This window comes from Marmota marmota, unplaced genomic scaffold, assembly GCF_001458135.2.
Source record: "Marmota marmota marmota unplaced genomic scaffold, marMar, whole genome shotgun sequence".
In the NCBI taxonomy this organism is placed as follows: Eukaryota; Metazoa; Chordata; class Mammalia; order Rodentia; family Sciuridae; genus Marmota; species Marmota marmota.
In genome coordinates this window covers 11,704,991-11,718,142 of record NW_026000082.1, presented here as the reverse complement: position 1 = coordinate 11,718,142, position 13,152 = coordinate 11,704,991, and the positions used below count along the sequence as shown (strand labels likewise).

Genomic DNA, 13,152 nt, shown 5'->3' with positions numbered 1-13,152 from the left:
GCCTCCCCAGCAAAATCTCAGCCTCTAGGACCCTCACCTCTTTGGGGCGTGCCCAAAGAAGTGTGTTGGACTGACATGATGACACAATCACCAAGCGAGAAGGAAGTCCTATGCTTCCGGAACACTGCCTCAGACACTCTCAATACATACATTTCCAGCTTCTAGAACCTCCATGTTAACTACAGGCTTAACAAACTGTTGGCGATTTCACCAGGAAAAAGATAAAATAAAATAGAAGCTAATTGTAATCACCACACCCAAACATTGGTTTTAAGTCCCCAAATTTGGAAAACAAATTACTTACTCAGGTGGGGGGGGTGCTACCGAGTTCCATGCATCATACAAGACCCTGACCCTCTTCCTTTCAGCAACCCCATAGGCAGATACTAGGTTCATGCCCATTTTATAGATGCAGCTGCAGAGCCTCTCAGAACCCACACAGGTGGGTGGTGGGATTACCTTTCCCTCCTCAGACTCCACCCTCCTGAACTGACTAGATCTCTCATGGCATTCTGAAAATCTGAGCCCACTGCGGATACCACACCAAGAGGAAGTGACTGCTATGTGGCTCAAGCAAGGGGATCGAGAACCATGTCTTACTCTGGAGACATGGCTTTTAGCCTCTACCCTCTGACCCCTCCCATAGATGGCCCTGCAGAGGTCAGCTCCAGACAGTGGCCAGACAGGATGGGGCCACCCTGGGAGCTTAAAAGGAGCTGCTGAGAACATGAAGTTTGGATAATGTGAGAAAGAACTAAACGAGAACACTGGGGCTGCAATTGTGGTGGGCTTGCTTCCTTTTAGGATTACAGGACCAGCAGAAGATAAGAACCTCCCTAAAATCTTTCCACACCACAGATGTTCCCCTACCACGGAGAGGGCTGCGGCCTCTGCTGCATGTGTGATTCCAGGATGGAACAGACATCTCCCCATGAAAGGGAGCATGGGTGTGTGTGTGTGGGGGGCACTACTCTACCCGCCAGAGAGGCAGAAACCTGGAGGGGGCCCAGGGAACCCCAAACACCTCAATCAAGGGAGGGAGAGACAAGGCAAGCAGACTTCCAGGCAGGGCAGAAAAGCAGGGAAGGAATGCCCTAGAACCAAACCTCCTGCTCTCACTTCTCACTCAGATTTCCAGTTCCTGTGGGTAATCAGAGAATGCCCAGGGAGGGTGGAACACGGCAAACTCTGTCACAGCCAAGTGCTCAGAGGAGTGGAACAACTGTGAGAAGGTTCCAAGCAGGAATGGCCTGTCAGACCATTGCGCACGTGGGATGTGGGGCTGTCAGAGGGATAACAATTGTGAAGAGGTGCACTGGGCACTTGAAATTATTTCTTACAGGAATTTCTAAACTGCCATTTTTGGTAATAGAGCCCCCTGGTCAAAAGGAATCTTGGGCAGAAACTGATGTATGAAGCTGGCTGAGGTCTGGGGTTAACGTGGTTGTTAGGCACAACTTGGCCTCCTCCTATGGCAGAGAACACGGATAAAAACTCACTCCTCATTTGATAGGGTGGGGACGCTGAGGCCTACAAATGATTCACCCAAGGACAGACAAATGGTGAGTGGCAGCCAGAAGTAGGAGAGCCACTCACATGCTCACCTGTGGGTCAGCACACTGAGACCCCTGGAGCCATCAAGTCTACCCCACTCAGGGAAAGAGGTGGCTTTGGGATTCCTGGAGGCCCCCATCACAGCTAAGGCCACCATACCCTCTGCCATTCAAATCCCTCAATCCCATGCTAGGATACCCCACCTTAGAGGAGTCTGGGGTCACTTCTCAGATGTCCCCCACCCCCAGGTTCCCTAGAGGTACCTTAACTCAGCCACCCAGGGGCTGTTCTGGCTGTGTGCAGGGCCAGCCCACTACAGGCAGGGATGGGAGCTTAGGGACCCAGACACACCTTCCCTCTTACCCCTGTGAGCCACAGACATGGAAGACTGACAGACTGGAAAGAGGAGAGAAGGCGGGTGCACACAGATGGCCAGGGAGATGGATGGACAGAAAGATGGCTGGTTACCTGTGGCCCAGGACCCATAGGCCCCATGCCTCGGGGAGGGTTCATTCTCTGCATTGATCCTCCCATGTTGGGGTGGCCTGCAAGAGAGAATAGGTAAGCCAGGGATTGGTAGGACAGAGCAAGGAGGAGCCCTCGTGGTGTCACAGGCTGCTTGCCCCACCCTGCCCTCTCTACCTTGTTGTCGGGTGGGATCCATGGAATTGGGCAGCAATGGCTGTGTCCCAGGAACTCCTCCTGGAGGCTGAAAGACATGTGAGACAGAAGCTAAGGAGCTGCTCCCTGGAGCTGATGAATGCTGGGGATGCATCTGCCTGCCCCACCTGCCGCCTGGGGTCATTCACAGCCTCCCCGAGACTATTTCTGCGGCCTGTCAACTGGGAAGGGTCCCCCAGCACAAAGCAGTCGCTCCAGCGAGCCTTAGTTCCAGTTTTGACACCAGGTGGGGGGATGGAGGGAGGGAGGAATGGGGCTAGGCAGTAGGCGAGGAACCACTGCCCTGCTGTCAGGACCTATGCTGCCTGCCAGATCCCTGAAATGAGGCAGAACATTCTCCAGGTCATGCCGGAGAATGCAATGCTCACCACCTGCCCCGGGGCAGCAGAGTTCCCTCCTTTCTAGTTGCCTGTACCTGAGCTGCCGTGTTAAGTCTTCCCACAGAGCTGCAACTCATTTCATCCCCAGCTTCAAGTTACAGGGACTGAGACCCACTAGCTAAAACCATATCACCACGGGAAGCCCTTCTATAGGTGAACAGGGGTAAACACCTTAGAGATTTAGATGGGAAAGCTGAGGCCCAGAGGCCCTCAGCCACGTATTCATCAGCAGAGCCAGGACAAGTGCCCAGGTCTCCCAGCCCCAGGATGACAAGGGGACTGTGGGCACAGAAGCGAGGCATGCTAAAGCAGAGCCCGCTTGCCAAAGTTTGTGGAGTGGCAGGTGGCACTGATGGAGCTGCTATGAAGGAGGTGAGACAGGGTGCCCAGAATTCCTGGGGGAGTGCTCGGCACACCTGCTGTGACAACCTATTCAAAATAATTTGCTGGGGACGAAAGTTATTTCAGCTACAATTTGAAAAAAGAGCCATGGGAAGCATGTTTCTAGCACCCTCTCTAGAACACACTCTTGACTTTGGGAGGAAGTCTTTGGTGATGGCAGCTTGTTTCCCAGCTACAGGCACCAGAGCTTCTGAAGGGTGAGACACCTGTGACAAGGGGTCTGCCCCTGGTGGCCGCAGTGGGGCCAGCCAAGTTTGAAGCTCATCTATCTTTGGCCCAACAGTGAACGCCAGTGGGTTTGGTAAAAGGTGGTCGGAAACAAAGAAATAGACCTTCACTGCTTTCTCTAGCTTCAGACGGAAGGGGTGTGGCTGGGGGCAGGGCAGCCACACAAGCCCTTGAACCTGGGTATGATCTCCTGCTCAGAAGGTGGCTTTTTGGACCTGCAGCTCCCACCTGCTGGGGACGCTTGGAGGCTCTCCTGGTCCTGGGTTTTAACTGTGCCACCCCTGGCTTTCGCCCGGCTTCCTCACCTCCAGTTCCCCAGCTCTGGATTACTTGGCTGGCTTGGGTCTGCTCACCTGGGCTGAGGGTTTATACCGCCTGGTGGTAGGACTCTGTGAGGACTCAGGAAGGCCTGTCTCTAAGGCTGTCTGGATTCGGGGAGCCCAGGAGGTTCAGGTGGGATCCTTCAGGGTCCTGAGTTACCCAGTGCAGAAACACCATACCCACCCTGATAGAGCAGCTGCAGGGGACAGTACTCACTCCCTCTCCAGGTAGGCCCACACTGACCACCAGTTCTTACAGAAAGCTCTTCCTGGCATGTGTCAGGACACCAGGAGCAGAGCTGGGCTATCCAGGGGCCCAGAGAGCCCGGAGACTCACTTCCCTCACTAGGTAACCCTGTGATAGGGAGAGGAAAGTCTGGGCTTCCTCTATAAGGGAAGGAAGGAGTACAATGACTGAAGAAAACGGGTCTCACACTGAGAAGGCGGAGGCCCTCAAACAGAAGCAAACAGAAAACCATCAGCTGCTAGATGGGACTATGGTCATGCTGTGCACACCCCCTCAGTTCCAGAGAAAAGAGGTGCTCTGGGACTGTCACACAGGCTACTGAAGGTAGGCCAGCTCTTCTGTGGCACTGGAGGGTGAGGCACAGGCAGCATCTGTCCAGAAAATGGACGAATGGTCAGCTGCCCCTGTAGTTCACTCACCTGCCCACCAGGACACCAGCAGAGTCTGGGGGTTTTGTGAAGGTCTAATATGAAAGGGCAATCTGACAACTCAGATTCTAGCCCCTCCTTTACTAAACCTAACTGAACCCCTCTGTTTACCACCTACCCAAGCCACCCTGGCTTGCAAAACAGCAGCACTCTAAATAGAGACCCAAACCTCTAACCAGGGAAGCAGGTGGGAGGCTGGCCTTGCAAAGCTTCAAGGCCAAGTGAGCGACCACTATCTTCTTGTTCTCCTGATCACCTTGCCTACCACCCTTGAGCCCAAGGCAAGTCCCCCTGCCTCTGTTTCCGCCACTGGCTGCAGGAGAGGGGAGTAACTGAGGTACTCTCCAAGAAATGCCCAGGGGCCATACCTGTGGAAAGGGCACATTCCTCTTTAAGAACAAAGATTTCTGGAGTTCACAGGATATTGGAAAATTTGAGAATTTCCTATGAAATGGCAGGAAGACTGGGAAAATTGTTTGCAATGCAAGGTGCAGATCACTCATGCTTAATTGCTGAATAGACACACGTGCCCTTCTCCATCACTTAGTGGCTGGAGGAAGGGCCACAATCACAATTACCATCAGGAAATATTCGATCTCTCCCTAGGGTGATGGCCAGTTTTGGCCACGGAGAGCCACCAAGCGGGCAAGCGGGAAAGCTGCTCTGGGGTCCATGTGTACAATGGTAAAGGAGCTCACTTGGTGACACTGGGTCAAAACAGAGGCAGGGGAAGCCACTTTCACCTATGAAAGCCAAGTGAGTGGGTGGGGCAGAGTAGAACCAACAACGGCTGGAAGTTGAGGACATACTGGAGCCCAGCTCACTGTGAGCCCGAACTCTGCAATGTGTCTAAGGATCCCTTCTTTGGAGCTAGGTCACCAATTCCTTATGTGCAAATTTGTTCCCTTTATGTTGGAAAAAAACAGGACACAAAGGACATTGTGAAAGGAAATATAAAGGTGGAAACCTGACAGACAGTCTCACATTAAAATCAGAGGCCCCTGTAATTGAGTCTCTCTCCACCCTGAATCATCTCACTTGGGCTTTTCTTCAGGGCCTCAAGAATGGAAAGAATCCCACTCAGATACGCTAATGTAACTGGTGACTAAACTCCCAGCTCCGATGGCAACAAGCGCTGGATGTGCTGGAGCTGTTGTCCGGATTTTTTTGAAGGACTTTTGCAAAGTCACTGAAAAAATATTCTGTTAAAAAATATTTTGGCACAAAAGATATCTATCTCCCTGATAGTTTCTTTAAAGTTGTTTTTGTCTATGTTCAAAAGAGGCATCATCTATTCGCCTTTACCTCTTCAGCTCACCTCCCGCCCTGAAGGGCTCAACCAGGGAGGGGGCTTTCCCCAGAACATCTAGAACTGACAACCCGCATTGGCCAGAGTAAGGCAAATGACCCAGGTTTTTGGTTAAAAAACCTCTTTGTTAGCAGACCACTTTTCCAATTAAATGAACAAATCCTTCCTTGTTTTGAGTCTAGGAAGTAAGCAGACATTTCTTAAAAACTCCCAAATACCCTGCTTTGCTATACCCAGGCTCCTGATCTAAGCATTCCTATGGGCCATTTCTCCCCCTAATAGCAGGATTATATTTACCAGCCTTGGTAATTCTCAAAAGCTTCCAGGAAAAAAATGCACGTTGTCAATTAACTTCATTAAGGAGGAAGACCCTCTTCCAAGAAAGGGCTGGAAGGGAGGGGCACGGGCATTACCACCTTCTCTAGAAGAGCCAAGACCCTGCAATCCCTCCCAGGTTGCCAACGCTGTTGCCCTCTGAACCCTAGGACACGATGCCGCCAGGATAGGCAGGTCAAATGCTGCATCACGGGCCTAGAGAAGATTTGTTGGTAAGCAACCCACCCCACACCCCCAATCTTAAAACCTGTCCCTCTACCCCTCAATCCTCCTCCCAAATACTGATTTGCGTCAGAGTCCACCTAAGGCCAATGATAGCTGAGTGAGAGGAGAGAGAACATGAAAAGGTACAGTACCTGGTTTCCCATTCTGATCGGGGGCCTGGGGCCGCCTGCGTATCGCGGTGACATAAAAGGCTGCAATTACAGGGAATTAGTTCAATGATAGCCTGCACTACTGTACAGCAACAGACACAAACGCTCTCCAATCCACAAAGTCCAGTTTGTTACAACTAGTGATCTTCTAAATTCTTCCTCCCCGTAGCCTCTTCCCTCTGGGCAAAACTTCCCACGGGCAGAGGAAACAACAGATCCACCAACAAATGTCTCCCACACTGCACTGGTCCACGGAGATCTACTTTGGGTGAAGGGGCAACGGCTGGGACTTTGCGCAGGATGCAGAACAGTTAAATCAACAAGGGGCAAGGGAGGACACCTCTGCTCTCCGTAAGGGCAAATAAAAGAGTAAGGAAAAGGTCTCATACATAACGTCTTCAGGGTCTGCAGACAGAGCTGGACGCCACGCACGCGTGCGCACACATGTGCATACACAGAGAAACTACTGACAGGGAGCCATGGGAAGGGAGCGAGGGTTTAGGGGGAAACGCAATGGAAAACGATAAGGGGACAGCGCGGGCGCCCTAACTCAGTGCAGGGGGATGGGCGAGAAAGCTTTCTCAGCAGCGAGAGCACACAAAGAAAGGCTAGGGATGCAGCTTTGGCTACAAACGAATGGTTAACCAAACTCAAAAACCAAACCAAAAGTGAGAGAGGAAAAAACAAAAACGCAAAGGCCACTGACAAGGTCACAGAATATTTTTTCTTTTCTCTTGGTTTCATATCCAAGCTGGGTGTGATGTCCAAGGAATGAAGACTATCTTTAGGAGAAAAAAAAAAAATTTTTTTTTTTTTTAAATTCAATTTGTCCATAAAGACTCGAAGGCAATGGCTGGAGCACGTTTTGATTTTTGTTTTTCCTCTGTGGGCTCTCTCCTTCCTCCTGCCCCCGCGCCCCGGCGGGCGGGCGAGCCACAGTGCGTTTACCTGACTGTGGGGTCCCATCATGCTGCTGGGATTGTGAGGTGGAGGCTGTGCGTGCGGCGAGGGCTGTGACCCCGGAGGACCCTGTGAGGCCAGACAGTAGAGGCAGGTTATAGATCACAGCACATGGAGAAGCGCAGAAGAAGCTTAAAAGAACAAAAATTCAACCAAAACGCAGGGTGGCGGCGGGCGTGCAGGTGGGGGCTCTGGCTGACGGGAGGTGGTGGAGCTGCTGCTTAGGTCGCCAGCTCAATGGTGTAAAACGGCGGGGGGGCGGGCGGGAGGGAGGGAGGGAAGCTGGTCAATACATTCACAGGGGATTCAGAAGAAAAGAAAAATAAAATGAAGCACCTCTGTCAAAGCACACAGGAGCAAGGTCCAGACACAGTCTACCATCTGAGCATAGTTTGCCATGTTAAATACGTTGGTTGAGATGGGCTCAGAGGGTACAATGATGTGCAGACAAAAGCCACCTGGACCCAAGCAAAGCGTGCACGTGCCGCTTGCAAGGGATGTGGGAAAGAATCAGGGAAGGTCCCTGCCCTTGAGGAGCTCACAGTCTGGGGGATCAGGACAAGGTAACTGGGTGACTTGAAGCAGGAATAATCATGGGTTAGGGAAAGGTCCAGGCCACGCCCACTGGGGGGAGTGCCACAGGGGCACTGTTAGACAAGGACAGAGGCAGAAGGAACAAAGTGGCCCCATAGACTGAAACAATGGGGGTAATGTAATAACAAACAAGTGCCCACTCAGTGTAAGCAGTGCTGGGTTCTTTTGTTTGTAAAATGGTCCTGTAAAGTGGAGTCTCTCATTCTAATTTTTACAGGTGAGGAAACAGTCTCAAGGGATAAAGGCACTTGGCCGTGGCCACACAACTGGTAAGTGGCAGCACCACAATGAGAAGCTCAATGATCTAAGGCCTACCTTTATCCCTGCAGCCCAGGGTCAAGGGGATTGTGAGGGAGGGCTTGGAGACTCCTGACCACTGGGTAGGTCAGTGGATTGAGGGTCTTTCCATACCAGTTGGTGGTGAGCCACCTGCAGCTTCAAGCTGACCCAGAGCCCTGGCTATGCTGACCTCCCTATACAGAAGAGATAGGGAGATAAATGCTCTTAAACAATGGGGTTGGTCAAATTGCAGGTTGCACCAATCATTGGACGGTGAAATCGATTTAGTGGGTTGCAACCATTATTTTTTAAAAAACTGAAACTGGGCGGGGGGGTGGGGTATTTTAAGGCAGATATCTTAGGTGGGTGCCTGTAATCCCAGCTTGGGTGGGAGGATTGCAAATTCAAAGCCAGTCTCAGCAAATTTGCAAGACTGTCTAAAAATAATTTAAGGGGGGTGGGGCTCTGGGGATGTGGCTCAGTAGTTAAGCGCCCATGGGTTCAACCCCTGGTACTGGGGATTGAACTATTTCTCTATTTTATGTGTATATGTAAGTATGTAAGTGAGTAAGTGAGTGAGTGTGTGTGTGTGTGTGTGTGTGTGTGAGAGAGAGAGAGAGAGAGAGAGAGAGAGAGTGTGTGTGTGTGTGTGTGTGTGAGAGAGAGAGAGAGAGAGAGAGAGAGTGTGTGTGTGTGTGTGTGTGTGTGAGAGAGAGAGAGAGAGAGAGAGAGAGAGAGTGTGTGTGTGTGTGTGTGTGTGTGAGAGAGAGAGAGAGAGAGAGAGACAAAGAGTTGTGAGAGAGTGTTTTAGACTAGGACACAATCCCAAGGAGTTTCCTACTATGAGGAAACTGATAGTGGGTCACAGTCTAAAAGTGTGAAGGACTTTCTGGCCCACCCAGGCGGCTCAGAGCTGGACTCTGGTGCTGGGACAAGGAGCTACACCCCAATGTACTTATCTCCACCCAGATATTGCCGTTAGCTTTGGAAGTTTTTTGAGAAAAGTTCAAATTCTGCATGGGGATGCAAGGGTAGTTTTAACTCCCAGTCTTCTTCCTCAAAGCTGGGCCACCAGGCTCTGCTTGCTAGGGGGACTCAGCCCAGTCCCAAGGAGGAGCAAAGCGCAGGCCAGAGGGTGGGTGTGGAGGCAGAAGAGGTGCGCAGAGCAAGATGCAGAGAATTGCACAGGAACCTGAGGGCACCACTGGCAACAGGCCTGGGAGCTTCTTGGCTGATCCAGGGGCTGCTCACTTCCGGAAAGCTCCGAGGAGCAGATGTTCCCCTACCTGCCACGCTACTAATTTCAACAAGTGTGTGTCTTTCTAGCGGCTGCCAGCAACGGCATGGTTTGTTACCATGAGCAATTTTCTTAATTAACAGACATTAATTAGCCATTTAGCAATTTTGCAAGCATTTGTTTAGCGGCTTTCCTAAACATGAATACCACTGTGATAATGGCACTGATTAGAGGGTCCCCTAATTAACAGTACAGGGAAGGAAAATTGAAATCACATAAATTAAAAAGGGAGGGGAAGTTAATGAAGGCGGGACATATTTGCACCTGCAAGTCTTTTGTACCATGAAACTTGGGTGTAATGTAAACAAAACAAGATAATTTGAAGCCAACACCCAAAAAAAAGAAAAATAAAAAGAACGGAGGAGGATGGTTCAAGGGTGAGGTCCGGTTGCCAAGAGGGGGCAAAAGGCCTTCTGTCAGTTCTTCGGCTCTTGGCAATGTGGGAATGCCTCCTCCTTCACCATCCTCGCCTCTCTCTGGACACAGGGAGCGCTTTCACAAAGTGAGCAGCATGGCTCTGGGCAAGCCCCTTACAACCATGTGCCACTCATCAAGGAAGGTCAGTAATGGTCGACTCCCTCATCTGACGTGCCCAAGAGCAGCTGGCACTCACCTGGGGTCTGCACAACAGCAGTCATCACACCAAGCCAATGCATAAACCTGGGTCTGCTTCACTGCTGAGGAGGTCTGGGGACCCCCATCCTCACCCGCACCCCAAGAGGCCCCTGAGGTGCCTCCCTCAGAAGCTCCCTGTTGGACTTCTGACTGGTCCCCAAATGAGCTGGGGTGATAAGTCTGATCAATAAAAACCTAAGCAGCAAGCTGTTCAGTGAGGCCCTGGGCTGTTGAACCTGGGGAGGAAGCGCAGCTCAGAAGCTGGAGTTTGGAACACCGAAGACCAGGGAATCCAGCCTAGGCCAACAGGTCACCAGACAGAAAATCACACCACAACCTTGACCAGGCTAATATGAATCTCAGTACTTCCCTCCCCAGGACAAGAAGCTTCCCTCCCACCTCCTGTCAGGTGCTGGCCAGGCTCTGGCCAGTTCAGCCACTGGCACTCCTGGGAGCTTGCAACAGACCAGGAGCCAGCAACCTACAACTTCCCAAAGGGCCACCCACATCTTCTGTGTCCCTACTAAGTGCATTCGGCTTGTAGCTTTCTGTCACTACATTCTCTGTGCCTGGCCTGTGCCCTTGAGATTGTCTGCAGCATTGTAGCAGGACCCTGGCACAGCCAGGCACATCCTCAGGAGCAAACAGAGCTGTGCTCAGGGAAACATCTGCTTCTGTAAAGAAAATGATAGGCTTATAGCCTATCTCCACCAGGAGGCAAGGGCTCTGCTGCCTTGAGTTTGATAGGCCGCAAACAGGCAGACTTGTCTGGCTTCCCAGCCAGCATTCTTGACCAGAGACCTATAGGTAAGCTTCGAGAAAAAGGACTTCACGGTCTTTTTGACCTGTTACCCATGTAGGCAAAATACTACATAGGAAATAGACCAAAACAAACAAACCAGATCATGCTGGAGGATTCTGATCTCTGTGCGGATAGGAACCTTTCACCCCTAACGTCTGGACAGATGGGGCTGGCAGGTGGAGAGGACTGTGGCAGAGGTGAGAGAAGGAGGGAGTCCCAAAGCTGCTCACACTGATCAGTTTTCCTATGTAGGATAACTTCCCCATAGGTCTTTTGGGAATGCAGTTACTGAAAGCTTTTGAGGGTCCCAAATATGTGTGTCTGGAAGCCAGCTTGGCTGGAACAAGCCTCTGGGCCCAGCTCCACTTTGATGGTCTCTCCACATGGACCTTGGGGGTTTTCTGTCATAGGTTCTACATAATTTTGGGCCAGATCATGGCCAAGCAGCCCTACTAGATAGAAGCTTAGGAGGGAACCACATCAGTCCAACAGCCATCTGTTTGCTGGGTGGCTCTGACAGGTTGTTTTACCATCCTCCAATGTCCTTTATAGAAAAGAGGCCCAGGACAGAGGTGGGACTTGTCTAAGGCAAGAGAACTAGCTGGCAGCCAAGCTACATCTCCTAACTGTGAGTGTGGACTTTGCCTGTACAAGTTCACTTAATTCTGAGCTCCTCACAGTAAGGTCCACCAATCTGATAGTCAAGGAATTGGATATGTAAGTGTTAGGACAGCACAGTCACTAAATGATGGGGCCAGGACTGGGTAGAGGGGAAGGTCCTAGAGTAACCCAGATTCTGCTAGCCTAGGAGAGGCACCTCTGTGTCCTGTGTCAGGGCAGAGAGCAGACAGGAAGGACTCCTAGAGCCCCAGAGACTGGCAGGTACATGGAGACAGTAGGTTCTACCTAGAACCTCCAGTACACGCAGTGAGTCCATTTCCCTAATGGTCCTGAGTCTTGGGCCTCTTAAGAGAAACAGGTCTGTTTTACAAATACTGTGGAGGTGTGATCCAATTAGCATTGTGGGGTGAACAGAGGGCCTCAGTCTCCTAAGGTGTCCTAGCCTCCAGCTCCTGGAGCCACTTACATGAAGGTAGGAGCTCAACCTGCCAGCCCCTGGCTTGGCTCAGGCTGCTGGGAGGCTGCAGGATCTGCGAACATTCTCAGCCTTTCAAAGTCACACACCATTCTGTGAGTCTCCTCCTGATACCCTGCATTATCAAGGAGTGCTATGTGGGCCCTTCAAGGACAACAACTGTTCACCCCATCCAGGGGTACATCCAAGGCAGGGCCTAGACACAGCAGCAAGGCTCAGCTAGAGGTAGACCACACAGCCATGACAATGGGCACATGGCCCAGTAAGTCGTGGGTAGGCCCCTTTAATATTTGTGGGTTCAAGGAACCAGAAAGATAAGTTAATACCAACAGGCTGGCCAAGCTGGCCCTCTAAGCTAAAGACTCACCAGGCTGTGCATACCTATAATCCCAGTGACTAGGGAGGATGAATCAGGAGGGTTGCCAAGTTCAAGGTCAACTTCAGCAACTTAGGGTCTCACTAAGTTGCTTAGGGCCTTGCTATCTCAAAATAAAAAATGAAAAGGGATAGGGGTGTGGTCCAGTGGTAAAATGTCTCTAGGTTAAATCCCCAGTACTGGAAAAATGAAAGATAAAAAAGGTCTAGGGGGTATCACTCAGTGGAAGAACACTCTGGGTTCAACCTAAACCCGAGAGAGAGAGAGAGAGAGAGAGAGAGAGAGAGAGAGAGAGAAAACTAAAGATAAGGAACTATCTCACCCCCAGAGTCTTTAAGATTAAAAAAAAGAGAGAGAGAGAACGAACCTATGTGCTAAATTAAATATTCCCCAAACTCACTGCTCCTTCATCAAACTCTGCCCAGCATTCCTCAAGACCACCTGCACCTGTCTGGAAATCACAGACTCACAGAGAAACAGCAGAGACTTAATTCCAGGCCTCCTGGGTAGGGAGGTGGGCCTGGGGGGAGCAGGCATGAAAATAGGCTGTGGCCTGAGGGGAGAGCCGGAAGCACTAGAGCTAGAGTCCTGGCCTTGGGCAGCTCATCCATAAAGAGGCAAGAAGTCCAGCTATACATTCCTCATAGTCCCAAGAGTCAGGAGAGTGCTTTGTAAACTGCAGAGCCTGTGCCATTACCATCTAGGTCAAAGCTGCCTCTTGTCCTCACGGAAGGCTACTGGGAAAAGGAGACTTGAAGTTTTAGGTTGCTAAGAGATAAAACACTCCACACATTCCCAACCCCCCAGACTCCAGCAACTTAGGGTCTCACTAAACTGACAAGGCTGAAGAGGTGGGTTTGGGTTTAGATGGCCA

At 51.1% G+C, this 13,152-nt stretch overlaps 1 protein-coding gene across 5 annotated transcripts in view; it reads right to left on the bottom strand.

Annotated features, from left to right (window-relative positions):
- Ssbp3 (single stranded DNA binding protein 3) overlaps positions 1-13,152 on the bottom strand; it is a 156,889-nt gene that overhangs the window by 17,731 nt on the left and 126,006 nt on the right. For 2 of the 5 annotated variants that reach the window (XM_015484955.2, XM_048815331.1), the window contains exons 5-8: positions 7,208-7,288; positions 6,242-6,301; positions 2,197-2,263; positions 2,023-2,099 (exon numbers count right to left, since the gene is read on the bottom strand). In XM_015484955.2, coding sequence (XP_015340441.1) covers positions 2,023-2,099; positions 2,197-2,263; positions 6,242-6,301; positions 7,208-7,288 — 285 coding nt within the window. The remainder of the gene's footprint in view (positions 1-2,022; positions 2,100-2,196; positions 2,264-6,241; positions 6,302-7,207; positions 7,289-13,152) is intronic. The other 3 variants (XM_048815328.1, XM_048815329.1, XM_048815330.1) reach the window with 2 other exon arrangements.